Here is an 18,419-nt window from a genome sequence, read left to right as displayed (position 1 = left end):
ACACACACACACACATATGTTACAAATGTATTTTTTGTGATATAATGAAAATTGGTCCACATGCAGATAATCAGAAGCTGTCTATAATTATACTTTTTTCAGTAAGCATTTCAGTTAAATTTTCATCCAGGATGAGATTGTAATAGCCTGCCACAATCAGGCTATTAGGGGTTGTCTTTGTTTCTGTTTTTTTCCTAATTGCTCTTACCACCGCAGGAGCTTGGTGTTGGTGGTACGAGTCAGTGGAAAATCTGTGGCCTGGATCCTACATCAACATTTGGTATCTACTTTGAAGTAGTCAATCAGGTGAGTTGGCTTCATTAAGTGTATTCATGTCTTAATGTTATATTTCCTAATTTATTACAAACTGGTGGTCTCTGATTACTTTCTCCACAGACTGGTGATGCATTAGGATCATATTAGGCTTGATGCCAGGCTAACATGAACATAGTCTTTTTTATTCCTTCCAGAGTTTCATCGGAGTCAGGTAGCAAATTGCCTCTGTCACTTTATTGTTGAACTGACAAGGTCATTAGAAGGCCAATATACATTTACAGCCCTCATAATATTGGTGATATTTTTAGTGTGTTGCTTTATTCCCCAGTATTTTATTGTGAAAAATTTTGAACATACAGAAAAATGGAAAGAATTGTACTGTGAGCACCTATATACTTCCTACTTAGATTCTACAGTTAACATTTTCTATATTGTCTCTGTCCATCCATCAATCCATTCTAAGTGTATCATTCAAAAAGAACGATACTATTATCTCTGGGTCAGTTTTTTAGGAAGAACACACCAGGGCTTTGTGGATAGCTTGTATTTGCATCATTCCTGTAACAGTAACAGTGTGTGTGGACTCTTTCATGCAGCACAATGCCCCAATCCCCCAAGGAGGCAGAGGTGCCATCCAGTTTGTTACTCAGTATCAACACTCCAGCACCCAGAGACGCATCCGGGTTACCACCATCGCCCGAAAGTGAGCAGTCCCTGTTTCTTCTCTGTTGAGCCACTGACATGTTTTTCCTTTGAAGAGAGATTTTAGCATCTATTAGTTTGTCTTTATAATTTCTTCAAATGGTTCTTACCAGTCTTTACTGATTTATTTGACCTGAGGAGAAGGTGGAGGCATTAGTTGTCTAAGCAAGTTGGGCATGTGGGTATTTGCCTAGAGGAATCATCTTTCAGTAGGAATATAGTTGATTAAAAATTCTTTGTCATGCTTTTATTTATCATGTATAGCTCATAAGTATATCCTCCTTGTAAAAGACTCATGTAACACATAAGTACATAAAGAATGGGTCTTTTCACTCATTCTCCTCGAAGTAAAGCTACTACTGTACTGGTATTTAACTTTATAACCTACTTTCTGTATAGTTATATACCATATATGTGTGTGTGTGTGTGTGTGTTTATGTATGTACACACATGTATAATATATGTTGTTGTTGTTGTTGTTATGTGCCATCGAGTCAGACCCGACTCAGAGCGACCCCTCCTTGGGTTTCTGAGGCAGTATCACTACGGAAGTAGATTGCCCTATCTTCCTTCCGAGGAGTGGCTGGTGGATTTGAACCACCAGCCTTCTGGTTAGCAGTCAAGTGCCTTAGCCACTATGCTACCAGAGCTCCCTATATAATATATATGTACATGTATATATGTGCATAAAAACCAACTAAATGCACTGCTGTCCAGTTGGAACTGACTCACAGTGACCCCTCCTTGGGTTTCTGAGGCAGTATCACTGTGGAAGTAGATTGCCCAATTTTCTTCTGAGGAGTGGCTGGTGGGTTTGAACCATGGCAGCCTTCTGATTAGCAGTCAAATGCCTTAGGCGTTATGCCACTAGAGTTCCTATACATGTGCGTATGTTTTTGTGTGTGTGTGTGTTTACACACACATACATTTTTTTTTTTTTTTTTCTTACATTAAAGGGATCATATGTTTTGTTCTTCAGTTTGCTTTTCTCTGTAATGTGCCAAGGACATCTTTCTATGCCAGTACATATAAGACTATATCTCCTTCATTTAATGACTATAATATTGCATGGTTTAATGTACCACCCCTTATAATGGACATTTCAGATTACTTCTTTCTTCCCTCTCTTCACTGCTGCATTTCCATCTTTAGGTCTTCGTGTACATGAATATTTTTTCACAGCTACATTGTAGAAGTAAAATTTTGGATATTACAAAACTGTATTCTTCTGGAAAACTGATTTGTTTTCTCTCCAGTATTGTAAGGAGAGTGCCCTGTCTCCTCATTAACAATGGATATATCAGTTTTTGAAATGCAAATAAGGAGGGATAGTTTCCTTTAATTTGTATTTTCCTATTTATAGATGGGTTGAGCCTTTTGTCATGTTTATTGGCCAAATATATTTCTTCTGTGATACATTTCTGCTGATTGATTTGCAGGGATTCTATGTATTTTAGATGTGATTGTTACTAGGTTTGTTACACATACCTGTTTCTGGTCTCTTTTAGCTTTGTGCATGCTGTCCTTCTTCATCTAGAATGCTTTCGTATATGTACTAGTTCTTTTTACCATGGATATGATGCTGGGAAGGCATTTTATAAATTTGTAAACATTTAGATTTCTGTAACATGAGAGCTCTGGTGGCATAGTGCCTAAGGCATTTGACTGCTAACCAGAAGGCTGGTGGTTCAAATCCACCAGTCACTCCTTGGAAGGAAGATTGGACAATCTACTTCTGTAGAGATACCACCTTGAAAACCTAAGGAAGGGTTGCTATGAGTCAAATCGACAGCAGTCTGTAACATTGACCTAGAGGAAAGAACCCTGGATTGGGACTTAGGTACTGAGTGTCTCCTTTCATGGTCTCTTCTGGATCATTGGGAATTTCTCTTTTCTCTTTTGAGGCTATAGCCTTCAGAGACATGAGGGTAAATGAAATTATATGGAAGAAATTATCTTGTGATTCTTTAAAGAAAATGCAGGTTCAGATCTATTTTACTTTACATAAAGAAACAGGGTTTATAATTCTTTATTTAAAAGTTGACCTGTGTTTCTCACCACCTCTGAATCTAAGTATGGTGCTAACTCTGGAATTGTTAGTTGGGCAGATGCACAAAGTCAGCTTCAGCACATTGAAGCAGCATTTGACCAGGAGGCTGCGGCAGTGTTGATGGCACGGCTTGGAGTATTCCGAGCAGAGTCGGAGGAGGGGCCTGATGTCCTCCGGTGGCTGGATCGACAACTCATCAGACTGGTAAATTTGGGAGAATAGTTTTAGGTTTATTCTTGGTCTCTGCACTACTTTTTTTTTTTTCCCCTTCAAGCTCTGCAGTACTTATATTAACAGAAAACTGTCACTAAAACCTATATTTTATACACTCAGCAAGAATTTATGAGTTACTTACCTTATGCCAAATACTGGACATTGTGAGAGTGATATGAAAGAAGTATTAAATAATGTGTTTGTTTTCAAGGGCTTTATGTTATGTTTGGGGAGAAACAACTTAAACAGAACATTGGGAACTGTTGCAGATCTGCATGTTGAGACTTGAATTAGACAGTCGCGTTATGAATACAGTGATCCTGTATTTTCCCTTCAGGCTAGATGTTATCCTGTGTTTTCCCTTCAGGCTAGATGTTTCTTTAAATATGGCTCCACGGCTCAGTGAGTTTACGGGGAGACCCCTTGTATCAATCTGGATCTACCAAGAAAGGAGAAACCACACAGTGATTTTAACAGGAAAACACTAATGTAAAGAATTCCTATAATAGGGGATTTGGTTAACAAGAACTGGCTAATAAGAAGTACGGAGAACTCTAAAGAATATAGGAATAGCAGGTGTAATGACAGACAGTACTCCTTGGGCTGAGATAGACACCAGCCTTTCTTCACTGTGGACGGCTCCAGACCTTGTTGGGAGGACGCAGTCATGGCTCACTGAACAGCCGAGAAGTTGCCATGGTGCCGTGCCAGAGGAATTTGCTAGCAATTCACCCTCTAGAACTTGTGAAAATCAACCCTCTGGCATACTGAGAAAAGTTGTTCATGGGGAAGTACCCTACCAGAGCACATAGGGGCTGCTGCTGGGTGCCCCAGGAGTTGGGCATTGGGGATGCTACTGAGTGAGTGCACTGGAACTAGAAGCACACGCTTCCTTCTAGCAGTGTCTTTCCAGCACCCTCTATTGATAAAGTTTAACATTGTGCTAGTTGGGAAAGGAAACCTAACAATTTCCAGAAAAAGCAAAAGGGCCTAGATCCATTTCACAGCAAGCAAAAGGGATGAATTTAGAGCTGAGTGGCAATAACTCAGAATCGGCCCACTGCACAGTCTTACCTTGCAGGAGACTCTCAGCATGCATTCATAATCCAAGGCAGTGTAAAATCCAGTAAGAAAGACTGTTTAACTTTGTTCAACCGTATTTTCCCTCTCATCTCACAGAACCATTTTTCTGGGGAACATTAACATGCCAAACGTTATTTGAAAACTGCTTCTCTAATATTTCAAAGGGAAGAAAGAACTACAACAGAGCATCAACATGACTTTCTGTGGGAAGTGAGCTGTGAATCAAATCTTTAAAAAGAATAGATAGGCTAATGGGACAGGAGAAGACAAATCTTGCCAAGAGTCAGGCATGGCACAGACAAGTGGAGGGGAGGTAGCAGTACTTTGGCTTCAGCTGGGACCCTTGGAGTGTAACTACTGTTCCTAGATTCAGGGTGTGCATTGGAAAGTAACTTTAATGTTAAAGCTAAGTCAGTGCCTTATGGTTAGAGAGATAAGATTTAGGTATTAACTCTTAAGCAACAATGCGACATTAGCAAGAAACCTTTGCTTACATTTAACGTCCCTATAGAAGATTAATTGGAGGGAGAAAGGACTACTGCTATGGAGACTGATGGAGCATTTTGCAAGTCCAGGGGAGTTGAAAGTAGGGTAGTAGCAGTAGAAATGGGTGGAGGGGGTAAGATTTGGAATCAGGATTATGCACTGAGAAAAGAATTTATAAACTTGGTGAAATGACTGTAAGTGGAATCAAAATACAAAAAGTCAATATCGACTCCAGTTTCAAGAGTGAATAACTGCAGGAATGGTGGTGATATTGACAGATAGAAAATGGAAAGGAGAGGAAGCAACTTTAGGGTAGGAGGAGATTAATAGTTTTTTTCATTGTTGTTTTGTTTTTGATATGTTGAATGTGAACTTGCCTAAGTGTGTCCAAGGTGGAAGTCTAGGATGAGAACTCAGAGGTCAGCACTGGACATGCAGGGGAGGTATTTGTATAGTACTAGTGTGGTTCTCTGATAGTGTAGTATCTAAGGCACTTGACTGCTAACCAGAAGGCTGGCGGTTCAAATCTACCAGCCACTCCTTGGAAGGAAGGTTGGGCAATCTACTTCCACAGTGATACTGCCTCGGAAACCCAAGGAGGGGTTGCTATGAGTCGGGTCCAACTCGATGTCACATAACAACAACGACAACAGTGTGGTTCTAATGTTCATTTGTAGCCAAAGCAGTGAGAATGGGAGTAACGGGCTAAGAACTAACCTGAGGAATTCATGGTTAGGAGAGAAGAAGAGGTGGATAAGGAGCTGTTGAAGAGGCAGAGAATGGCAAGAAATAGGAAAGTGATAACATAGCCTCTGAAGGAGTTTCAAACAATGTGAGGAGTCACTTGGCTCATGCTGCTAGAGTGTTCAGAAAGATGAGATGTATTCTTGAATCTAAAATGACATTAGATTTGATAACAAAAAGGTACACAACGTAATTCTATACTAGCTGGAAGAAATGTGTGATTGGAAATAAAGACAGGAAGGGTAAACACTGTGGTTCAATAATACACCACTGACAGGAAGAAGAAATGAATTATGGCATGTGAGAACATTGAGATTTATCTATAATTGCTAGTATCTTGTGGTCTTAGAGGGTTTTCGTATGGAAGATGTTCTAGAGAGAGCTCCTCTAGCCCCTCGACACTCAGCAGTTTTTGGACCAGCATTGCCTGGAGTGTATTTGGAAATGCAATTTCTAGCCCCTCCCCAGATTTACTAAATCAAAATCTGCTTGTAATAAGACTCTCAGATGAGTTGTCTGCCTGGTCATGCTTGAGGAGTGCTGGTCTGGAATACACAGTTAGGAAGTGGCGAAGTTGAGATTCAAATGTAGATCTCTTATTCTAAGGATTTTTCCAGTGACACTAACTTTGCTTTGTTTGTTTTCACCAGTGTCAGAAATTTGGACAGTATAACAAAGAAGACCCCACTTCTTTTAGATTATCAGATTCCTTCTCTCTATATCCTCAGGTAAGCAATATAGGTTTGTGAAGTAGCTATAGAAATAGAAATAAAACTATTCTAAAGGTAAAGTGAAGATTCTGTTTTGAAACTCAACCTACAGGTGATAAAAATTGTTGAATTCAGTACACATGTTACATTTCTGTGGTAGACAGGACCTTAAGCCCTACAGAAGACCAAAATAGGGGAATACTGCTTATTCTGGTTACCTCTGTGCTGCTTTAACAGAAAATACCACAAGTGGGATGGTTTTAACAAACAGGAGTTTATTCTTAAATTTTGGAGGCCAGGAGTCCAAGTTCAAAATGCCAGGCTCTAGGGGCTTGGTGAAAGCCTCTCGACCTTGGGCTTCAGCTCTGCCTCTTGCTCCTGGCCCACTGAAACTAGAGGTTTTTCTTTACTCAGACAGCTGTTGGCTGCTGAGGCTAACAAACCCAAGGTTGACAAGTAAAAAGGTACATTTCCAATATTACAAAACCATATGACAGACCATTGATTCAAGTCCATTGAAAGTCCCAAGATCGGCAGAGTATGGCAGGCTACTGAATGAGGACTCGGCTACATGCAGGGTTCAAGGGTGCCAAAAGCTAGAGACTGTTCCCAAGGCTTCTCCTTGTGTAGAGAAAGGAGACTGCATCCCTCAGCTGCTCATAGTAGATTCCACCATGGAGTTGATTACCTGACTTATCATAGGGAATACTACATCAGCTGCCCAGCCACTCAACCAGGTCCAGCCGCGTTGACACACAGCCTTAACTACCGCACTGCTGACATTCAAGGGAGAAAAGAAGTACGTAAATTTTCATAAAAAGGCAAAATAGGATTATTGCCATAAGACCATGAATAAAATCTGTTTACGGATGCTGTGGGTAAACAGTTACCTCAGCAACATACCAAGAAAGTTAAGCACACAGGAAGATGAATATAACAAGACAAATCCACAGTTAATATGATACATAATAGTTAGAGGCATACCTCGTGGATATTGTAGATTCATTTTTCAGACCACTGCAGTGAAGCCAGTATTGTAATAAAGCAAGTCACAAAAATTTTTGTTTTCCCAGTGCTGATACAAGTGATGTTTATGCTATACTGTAGACTGTTAAGTATGCAGTAGCATTATGAGAAAGTCTGATGTATTATGAAAATTACCAGATTGACACAGAAACATGAAGTGAGCACATGCTATTGGAAATAGGATGCTGATAGACTGTTCAAAGGCGAGTTGCTTCAGACCTTCAATTTGTAAAAATAAATGTGGTATCTGTGAAGTGTAATACAGCAAAGTGCAATAAAAAGAGGTTGCTTATATACCTGGAGGTTATTATACTGCATCATGTAAATAGTTGTAGTACTCATAAAACCATACATTTGAGAGCATCATACAAGGGAAAGGAGAGAGAGAAGTGGATGGAGCACTGGATGGAGCCATAGATTTGTTTATTTCCTGTTTCTGAACCGCCATCCATCTTTATAAGTGAGAAAATAGAGCTTAGCTCATTGGGTGGGTGTAAGGGTTGCATGAGCTCAGGACTACCAAGTGTTTAGCATGGTGTCAGGCATGTGCTAAGCACTTTGTAAATGTGAGCCAACTCTACAGCTCAAGCACGAGATTCTTAGGTTAGACTTTCCAGACACAATGTTTTCAGAGATGGAAGCAAACTCAACTTTTTTTCCTTTCCGTTTGAAGAATAAATAGAGGCAAAACCTTTTTTTATTTTTTGTTGTCAGTTTTTAAATTGTTATTGTGGTGAAATGTGTGTAACAAAACACTTCAGCTATTTTTTGCCTGTACCAATTCAGTGACATTAACTACGTTCACCTTGTACGACGATCACCTCTATAAACCTCATTTTTAAATAAACTGGTGAGAGCTTATATACCCAAGTGTGTATTGTCCTTTAGAGTACTCACTTTGAGAAGTGTCCTCAGATTTCACTTAGGAATTTGTATGGTGCAGATGATCAGGACTACAAGGGGCTTCAGAGGTTACCTCATTTGACTCCTGGCCCAGCATGGGGCTCCTGTGGTCCCTGATTCACACCCTTCCATCCCCTGCCTGAGCAATTGAGGCACTGTAGTGTTGTGGACAGAGCCTTGGACTGGCCAGAATAAGAGCACTGTTCTAGCACTGGCTTTGCTGCTGCTGATCTTGGATGAGGTCCTGAATCCCTGGAATTTTGGTTTCCTTTTTTTTTAGAAGGAAGGAGTTGATCTCCAGAAGGTTTGCAGTTTTTTAAAAACCATGGATTCCTCTGTTTGAGAGGGCCCCTCCCTCAAAAGCCAACATGTAAAGTAGCCAGACTTGGTTCTGTTCTGGCCATGCATAGGAAGAAGGCTCTGGGTCCTTCCCACATACCAATCTAGCTTCCCTGGATTCTGCCATGTCCCCTCTCCCCCAGGGAACTGAAGATTTGCTAAGATTCTGAGCACAGTTTGAAAAACACCAAATGAGATGGTTTCTAGAATTGTTCTTTTGGAGGCATTCTGGGGTAAAGGTTAGGAGCCTGTCTGTGTAGCCAGACAGCTTGGGTTAGAGTCCCAGCCCTGCTACTTAGAAGCTAGATGACCTTGGGGAAGTTGTTTACCCACTCTGTGCCTCAGTTTCCTGATCTGTAAGAACCCAATGTCTTCAACCACTGGAAGGATTAAATAATCCTTATGAGTGCATAGGCTAGTGCCTTGCACATAGGTTCATTGAATGTAAGCCATTATTATTATTTAAGAATCTATGATTTAATATTTGGAATCTCAGGAAGCTTTATAGTTCTCAAGGGACCTTGTTTTCATGTTTTGGCAATTCTGGAGTGAACCAAAAGCCTGCCTCCCCCTCTTCCCACACACACTCTTCTGTCATCTGAGATACAAAGAAAAAGATGAATTCCTCTCCAAAATATATGCTTTGAGAATTCCTAATATATGCTTACCAGATCTCTTTTCTAAGCTCTTTATCTGTTCTTCCTGTGAATTGGTTTCATAACTCTTGCGCACTGAGAATACCATTCCTAGACCTGAACTCAATATCCGTGGTAGAGTCTGACCTCTGAAAAGTACTATATTTCTAGAACATTACCCATATTCTAGAAATATAGTCCCTTACTGTATGTCCTGAATCCTCTGTCCCTGCTGCCCCTGCTTTAGTCAGGCTCTCCTCAGTTCTCACCTGGCTTTAGGTACTCGGCACATTTCTCAGGCACCCCCATGTCAGACAGTGTGGATGACATGGCTACAAGTCAGGTAAGGCCACTGATGTTATGAAGCTTAGAAGTAAAAAATAATTTTAAATAGTGGTAAAAACAGGTTCTTCAGATAGTGACCTGGGACGAGCAACCACATTAGGTCTGAGGGAGAGGAGAAGTCAAGGTAGGCCTGAGACCCAGTGATGGGAAGAAGCCAGCCATGGTACCATCAGGGATGGTGGGACACTCTAGGCAGAAGAAATGGCAGGTGCAGAGGCCTTGATGCAGGACCAGCCTGGCATGTTTAAGCCATGAAAACTATGATTATAACAGTAGGTAACAACCAGTCTTCCTCTCTGAGGTTGGGCCCATTGCTTCTACTCTCCTCCCTACTGCTAAAGAGAGTTTTTCAAGGAACAATTTTGATCTGTCACTGCTTAAAATCCTTAAGAGCCTGCCTCCCCTATCTTCTAATCCTTAAAAAATCCACCTTTCCAGCATTGTCACTTGTTTCTCACTCCCTTGTACCCTCCCTTCAACCTGTGTCCTGAGTTTTTGAGCTGCTCACTTGCTGTTGTTATAGTGCCTGGAATTCCCTTCTCTCTGGCTCTTTGGCCTCCTCATATATGTCTTTCAAGGTATATCCTCAGACCAATGGCTTTGGGAGGTAGCTTCAGCTGTCCCCATGTCTACCTCACCCCAGAAGTACTTTCCTTTGCCTTCTGTATCATGGCTCCTATTGTGCCACCTTGGTTATGGCTCTCCCTGCTGGACTGTGACCTCTCTGAAAGCAGACATTCTATCTTCAGAGCCTGCCCCAAGACTGGAGAAATAAGTGTTTTTTTGTTTCCACCCTTTCATATAGAAGGCTCTGACATATCCATAGACCTTGTTTCTTAATGTATGGGTCTTCCCTGTTTCAGAGATCTGAGGAAGGCCTATTCTCTGGACATGTAAGAAGGTTGCAGCTATGTGCATTTGTCTTTTTTTTTTTTCCCTTTGTAAATGCAGTTCATGTTCCATCTTAGAAGATCTCCATTCCTTCAAGTGTTTAACAACAGCCCTGATGAGTCGTCATATTACAGGCATCACTTTGCCCGACAGGATCTAACCCAGTCTCTTATCATGATCCAGCCCATTCTCTACTCTTATTCATTCCATGGGCCACCAGAGGTAGGTTTTACAAGAATTCTTTGTGAATTATGATCACCTGATGTAGTTTGTTCTAGCAAATTTATTCTTAGAAGAAAACTTTAAAAAATAAAAAGAGTCTTTATAGTAATTTTTAAAATGTGCATAGAAAAAAGCCAAAACACATAAAACTATTAATCTATGGAAAAGGTAGATTACATTTAAGGTTTTTTCAAAATATATAGGAGCTACTTTTCAGTTTGTTCATACAGTTTGATGCAGTATTCCATGTCTAAAATATATCTGTTGAAAATATTCCTACAGAAAAAGGTTTGTACAGGGAAACAGTAAATGAACCAAAAGAGAATTAGAAAACAATCCAAATGTTCAATAGTAGGAAAGTAAGTGAGTAAACTAGAAATATTTACAAAGTTTAGATAACTATAAAATAGATAAATCCTTGTATAAAAATGTGTATGAAAGAATCAAAACACAAACTTCTCTAAATTATGTTTTAAAAAGCCTACAAGAATGAAGAATTATATGGACATAAACCAAAATACATGTTGTGCTGGGGTACAGATTTTCAAATGCTCCTTGATGAGTGTCAGTTTTTTTATTACTGTTTTTCTTTCTTTATTATTTTTATTTTTGCAGTGTTCCCTCTCCTCCTGTCCCATTTCTGGTAACCAACAAAGAAAGTTTCATTCCATATATAAATCTTTCCTTGACTTTTTACAGTGAAATGAAGTAATACTGTCTTTCTGTGGTTGACTTATTTCACTCACCATAATGTCCTCCAAGTTCATGCACATGTTTTGCAGATTTTACATTATTCTTTAGTGTTGCATAGTATTCTGTTGTGTGTATGTACATAGTTTGCTTATTCTTCTGTTATTGGGCACCTCAGTTGTTTCCATTTTTTTGCTATTTACTACTGTTTTTCATAGTGAAATTTTAAAACATTAAAAACTATTCTTTTTCATATAGATACCCCTGTTCTCATCTACAGCTCTAGTAGATTTGAGAGAAAATGTCTCTGCTAGATAAGATACATTTCTTGCACAAAGCTGAGAATGATTGGAATGATTTTTGGTTCCTAGTAATGTCATTGATCTCCCTTCATGAATGACTAGGGGTAATTTGGAGCCTCTTTCTAGTATGAAGCTGAGACTTAATACTGCCAAGGAAGGGACCAGAGAGTAGGAGTGTGGCATGAGGACGGTGGGAACAACCAACTTGGGCCACTTATATATCCCTGGCTGGTTCTGTGGACACTCACACTTGACACCTGATTGTGGGGTTTGAGCAGCCATCGTGGGGACAGAGGGAAGATCAACACATCTCTTACTCCCTTTTTCTTCAGCCTGTCCTCTTGGATAGCAGCAGCATCTTAACTGATAGGATTTTGCTAATGGATACTTTCTTCCAAATTGTCATCTATCTTGGTGAGGTAAGATTGTATTATTATTCATATCTTTTCCTTACTGTTGTTACTTTCTTCTTACTGATTAATTTAGATTTTATGACATTTGAAATAAGAATTTAGGCTTAGAGAGGCTACAGTTTATTAAAATTAGTTCTCTGGCTTTTTTTCTAATGAATAAAATCTTTTTCAAGTCTATGGAGTATTTATATATAAATTTTAATATCTATTATTAGTAAATCTCACACTATCCTTTTAAATCACTGTAATCACTATAATTTATTTTCTGAGTTGTCAAGAAAGATAAACATTCCTTTTCTCAGCAAATTTTTTTATACACGTTACTATCTTCTCATTTCAGAGTTATGTTAGACATAAACTATAGTAAATATGAGGCTAAATTTTTTCCCTCCTGAAATAACATGGTACAGGGAACATAACTCTGGGTCTGTGGATCTGTAAGATAGCTGTGATTGGGCTTCACGGGCTCCTTGAATCCCCTGAAATTATGTAAAAACTTAGGTATGTGTGCACATTTTTCACATGAGTCATTACTTCTCAAAGACCTTCATGTCCTAAGAAAGAGAATGACACCTCTGAGTTACTTGCATCTGAATGGGGGAAAACCTTTAATTGAGCATATAGTTGACCAGCTACTGTTCCGACTGATTCTTTGCCCTCAGTTCACCTCACACAGACATTTCCCACCACAGCCCTTGATCCTATACACAGTTATTTAGTGCCTTCCATGTGCAGATGATGGGCCCTAAAGATGAAGATAAAGACGTTGTTGCTTTCCAAAAGCACTTTTTTTTTTTTTTTTAAATCATGCTTTTTGAACTTTTCTTGAAAAATTCTTCCCTACCCTGTGGTCCAGAAGATATGCTCATATATTTACATTTAAGTCTTTTCTGGCCATAGTGACCCCTCCTTGGGTTTCCCAGGCAGTATCTCTACGGAAGTAGATTGCCCAGTCTTCCTTCCGAGGAGTGGCTGGTGGATTTGAACTGCTAGCCTTCTGGTTAGCAGTCAAATGCCTTAGGCACTGCACCACCAGAGCTCTCTCTCCAAAAGCTCTTAAATCTGCTGATTGTAGTTAGCTTTTGGGCATTAACACCAGTCACTCAAAAAATTAAGACCTGAAAAATGGTACTGGGAACTCCAAGAAGAAAGTGGGCTGCAGAAGGAGGCGTCACAGAGCATCCTTTCTAATATCATATTAACAGTTCATTTTTTTTTAACATGTAAATATTTTAAACACATTGAACACTTCCTACATCCTCTTATTCCATTATTTTTTATTTTCTTGTAAAATACACATGAAAGCACTTCAGACGAATTATAAAGATACATTAATGAACAAATATTTTTTTATTAGAATGTGTATGTTCTGGTTATGTGGTGCTGCTCTGACAAGAAATATACAACAAATGGGATGGCCTTAACAAACAGGAGTTTATTCTTACAATTTGGAGGCTTTAAGTCCCAGTTCAAAGTGCCAGGGTCTAGTGGCTGGGTGAAAGCCCTCCTCAACCTTGAGATCCAGCTCTGACTCCTGCTTCCAGCCCACTGGAGCTAGAGGTGTTTCTTCACTCAGACAGCTGCTGGCTGCTGAGGCTGAGAAGCGCCAAGGTTGACAAGTAAAAAGGCACAGTCCTGATATTACCAATCCACACGGCAGGCCATTAACTTAAGTCCATTGTAAGTCCCAAGGTCGGCAGCATAGCAGGCTGCTGAGCTATGGCATGGCTACGTGCAGCGTCCAAGTGTGCCATAGGCTGGAGACCATTCTCAAAACTTCTCCTTATATATAGGAAGCAAACCACATACCCAAAGGCAGCTCTCAGCTGCTCATAGTAGATCCCACCATGGAGTTGATTACCAGTCTCAGCATGGGAAATACTACATCCAGCTGCCCAACCACTCAACCATGCCTAGCCAAGTTGACACACAAAACATAACCACCACAGTGTACAAAATACTTCCTAGATTAGTTGCTAAAGGGTATGAAAGAGAATGAGACACAGTGGTTAGCCTAGTTGGGAAATCAATCTTTACTTTCCACAGTTTATTATATTGCTTTCTACTCACTGCCTAATTAACACTCATACGTCTTTTCTTACAATTTTTATCTGCTGTTTGCTCCCCTGCCAAGAGTATCCCAACTCAAGGCCCAAGGAAGCAGGGGATGGAGTTGATTTCATCTGGTGTGAGTGACACTTCACACTGAGGGAGGGGGCAGTATGTGTACTCTTAGGAAGAAACAGGGAAGTGGAGGATCTGTAGGCACCCAACAAATCCCTTTCCAAACTAGGTGTCTGGAAATGAGAGGCTAGATCAAGTGCTAGTAGTGAAATTGGGACAACTAATCCACAGGGTTTTGTTAACTAGTTGGTACATGCAGTTAGGAAAGAGATGAGAAGTGTGATTGATTTCTTTGACATTTCTGGGAAGACTGGGGTGATGTTATCATCATAAACCTCCCCCCAGAGAATCCAGAGGATGTTACTTTTCCAGTAATGCCTTGATTATGTAGAGAACTAGATTTTGATTGGAGAGTCTGGCTCCATTAGTACTTCACTGAATACATACATATATATTTTACCTGAATGATGATTCTATAAGTTATTAGTGACTTTAGCCAAAGGTCACCATTTTCCTAGGAGAGGCATTCTCCACTCTGGGTAGGTCCTCATGTCCTTGCTGCATCCTCTTTACTTATTCATACTTCTCCTCCTGATCAGGGATAATTTGCAGCCTCTTTATCCTGTGAGGCTGAGACTTAATATTGCCCTGCTCTCCCACTAAAAGTTACTACTCTTGACACAGATTTCTTCACTGGAAACAAGTCCTTGGTGATGGTTATGATGGTAGGATGTCAGAAGTTTCAGTGAATACCAGGTGAAGGCTGTCATTAGTTTTGGTTTGTTTTGGTGTAGACCATAGCCCAGTGGCGTAAAGCTGGGTACCAGGACATGCCTGAGTATGAAAACTTCAAGCATCTTCTGCAAGCACCATTGGACGATGCTCAAGAAATTCTGCAAGCACGCTTCCCAATGCCACGTTATATTAATACAGAACATGGAGGCAGTCAGGTGAGTGAGCAGAGTTCTAGCTCTGATGTTCTGTTTTTAGATATATTTTATGGCTGTAAATCCAAACAATGTGTTAATATATTATGTAGTGACACAATTGACATATAGGTAAGCTTCCAATATGATTTCTTTTTAAATGAATGGATAAAGGATGTTGATACAAAAGTGAGAATTTTCCAAAATAAAATAGATATTTCATGTTTTAGGAACTTCTAGTAAATGAAGAAACAGTGGGCTTAAGCTAAAGAAATAGGTTCCTATGCAGTAAAAAAATTATGTCTTAACCAAAGAAATGTTGTAAAGACTTTCCTTATTGTTTTGTATACGTTAATATTAATAATAGTGTTATTCTTGAAATCATGATTTTTTTTTTTTTTTTAAAGGCTCGATTCCTTTTATCCAAAGTGAACCCATCCCAGACACACAATAACCTGTATGCTTGGGGACAGGTAAGACATTGTAAGGTATTTTGGCGGGAGGAGCCAGGCTATATTTGTAAAAATTTTATTTTAAATCTTACAAAAATTTGTCTGTTTTGGCCCTAGAGACAGAATAACTTGAAATTTTGCTGGGAAAAAAAGGCTTCGAATGCCATAATTGGGGATCTTCCTGCATAGACTCCCTTCCACGATACATAGTATAATACAACAGGTTCAGGCCAGAGGACAGAATGCCTCTGTTTATTTCTCCTTCTGGACACAGCATTACCCTGAGTCCTTTCCCTCCTTTCTCCTAAGATTACAGTGCAGAAACATCTACTTATGCTATTTGTTCTGCCTCATCTTCTTTTTTTAATTATTTTTAAATTGTGATTTGGGTGAAAATTTACAGAGCAAATTCACTTTCCGTACAGCAATTCATATACACTTTGTCTCATAACATTGACTACAATTTAACTCAATGCAACAGCTCCTCTCCCACTTCCTCCCGACAGTTCTCTCTTCCCTGTGTCTGTCCCTCCATGCACTCGTGCCCCCTGAGCTGTCTTCCTGTGCATACACAGCCCTTCTTTCTCCCATGATTGTTCTCTCCAAGGAGTGTGTCTACCTCAGATAAATGTTCAACTCATATGCCTGTCTTTTGTTTGTTGTTCTGCCTCCTCTTGGCTTTCCAGCCTTTGCTGAAAGACTTTTTCCTCCATTGAATTGCTGTTACATCTTTTTTTTTTACAGAGCAAATTCATTTTCCATGTAACAGTTCATACACATTTTGTTTCACGACATTGACTGCAATTCTCCACAATGTAACAGCTCTATTTCCTCCCTGTAGTTACCTCTTCCATGTGTCCTTTCCCATGTATTCCTGCCCTCTGAGCTGTCTCCCTGTGCAAATACTGCTCTTCTGTTCTCCCATTATTGATCCTTCTGAGGAGTGTGTCTACCAGATGTAAATGTTCATGCTGTATGACTGTCTATTGGCTGGAAGCCACAGGACTGAGTTCAATTCCAGACCTGTAGGGTAACTAGGGGCCATAGTTTCAGGGAGTCTCACAGGCTCTATCAGACCAGAAGGCCTGGTCTTTTTTATGATTTTGAGTTTTGTTCCACATTGTTCTCCCACTCTATGCAGGATCTCCTGCACTGATCCATTTCCAAGTGCTTAACAGTGGTAGCTGGGCACCATCTCCTTGCTGTTACATCATTGTCAAATACTATTAGTTAGACATATATCTCTGGGTCAAGTTTTGGGTGTTCTGTTCAACTGTGTGTCCATCTCTCCATCAGTACCATACCTTGAAATTGGCTAGACTCATTTCTTGCACTTTACTGGTCTTTTAAAAAATTGTTTAAGTTATTCTAGTTCCTTTGTCTTTTCATGTAAACTTTAGAATAATGTATTTAAAAAGAAAATAAAAAGCCAAACTCACTGCTGTTGTTTCTGACTCATAGCAAACCCCCCCCTCCTTGGGTTTCTGAGGTGGTATCTCTACGGAAGTAGATTGCCCAGTCTTCCTTTCAAGGAGTGGCTGGTGGGTTTGCACTGCCAGCCTTCTGGTTAGCAGTCAAATGCCTCAGGCAGGAACTGCATTAAACTTATATATTAATTTGGAGAGAGTTCACATCTTTCAGTCTTTGAACCCATGAACTCAGTGTATCTCTCCATTTATTTAAATCTGCTTTAGTTTCTTTTATCAGCACTGGGTAGCTTTCACATTATTTACTTACTTATTTATTTAATTTTGAGCAATTGTAAATGGTATCCTATTTTTAATTTCAGTATCCAAATATCACCTAAGTTATTGATTATGTAAGTTTATGTCTTGCCAGATTTGGGAAGTTTTCAGCCATTATTTCATCTAATACTTTTTCAGCTACTCCCTCTTTCTCCTCTCTTTCTGGAATTCTGATGATATGAATGGTAGATCTTTTATGGCAGACTCCTGTGACCCTCTTCATTTTTTTTTTTCCTCCAGTCTGTTTTTCTCTCCATTGTTCACATTGGATAATTTCTTATATTCTGTTTTCTAGTTCATTGAGTCTTTCCTCAGTCTCTATTTTATTGGTAAGTCCATCCACTGAGCTTTTATTTTGGTTATTGTATTTTTTAACTTCTGAATTTCCATTTAATTTTTCTTTATTCTTGTTTATTTCCTGAAGCATGTTTGTAATTGCTTTTTGAAGTATTTTTTATCATCGTCTGCTTTAAAATGTCCAGATAATTCTAACATCTTTGTCATCTCAGTGTTGTCATTTATTAATTGTCATTTTTCATTTCATTTGAAATCTTCCTGGTTCTTGGTATGACTACTGATTTTCAATAGAAACCTGGATATGTTTGTGTGTGTTGTTAGACTTTGGACCTTATTTAAACCTGCTATGTTAGCTGGCTTTCAGTGACACTGCTCTGGTGGGGAAGGGGCATCAACTCATTACTGCCAGGAGGAGGGGAGAGTCCAGATTTTTCACTTGACCTCTGTTGACACACGAGGTGGAGGGAACTTCTTATTACCACAGGACAGTGGAAAAAGACCTAACTTTCCCCAAGGCCTCCTCTGACACCAACACAATGCGAAGAGAGAGGAGCACCTCATTACTGCCACGTGAGGGTGGAAGTCCAGGTCTCCATATGGTGTCCACTGACACCATGGTGGTGGGAAGACTTAACTCCCTACTTGGTCTTCTCTAATACTACCCTGGCGGGGATGTTAGGGTGCCTGATTACTTTCTTGAAAGAGTAAAATTTGGGCTTCTCATTTAGACTTTGCTGGCATGGACACAGGTGGGTGTAGAGCCACAGTTTTCTCTGACATTTGGCTAGAGTATACTAGTCATTGCTGAGTTTCCCTGTTTTGTTTTTTTTTTATTATTATTTTTT

General features: G+C 39.7%; 1 protein-coding gene across 1 annotated transcript in view; it reads left to right on the top strand.

The window, feature by feature from the left end:
• SEC23B (SEC23 homolog B, COPII coat complex component) overlaps positions 1-18,419 on the top strand; it is a 53,057-nt gene that overhangs the window by 28,492 nt on the left and 6,146 nt on the right. Inside the window, exons 11-18 of the mRNA XM_007948204.2 lie at positions 217-306; positions 873-979; positions 3,079-3,232; positions 6,205-6,282; positions 10,464-10,625; positions 11,950-12,036; positions 14,949-15,104; positions 15,488-15,553. Coding sequence (XP_007946395.1) covers positions 217-306; positions 873-979; positions 3,079-3,232; positions 6,205-6,282; positions 10,464-10,625; positions 11,950-12,036; positions 14,949-15,104; positions 15,488-15,553 — 900 coding nt within the window. The remainder of the gene's footprint in view (positions 1-216; positions 307-872; positions 980-3,078; positions 3,233-6,204; positions 6,283-10,463; positions 10,626-11,949; positions 12,037-14,948; positions 15,105-15,487; positions 15,554-18,419) is intronic.

This window comes from Orycteropus afer, unplaced genomic scaffold, assembly GCF_000298275.1.
Source record: "Orycteropus afer afer isolate SDZICR_OR568_19922 unplaced genomic scaffold, OryAfe1.0 scaffold00208, whole genome shotgun sequence".
NCBI classification, from domain to species: Eukaryota; Metazoa; Chordata; class Mammalia; order Tubulidentata; family Orycteropodidae; genus Orycteropus; species Orycteropus afer.
This window is presented reverse-complemented; position numbering and strand designations above follow the sequence as displayed.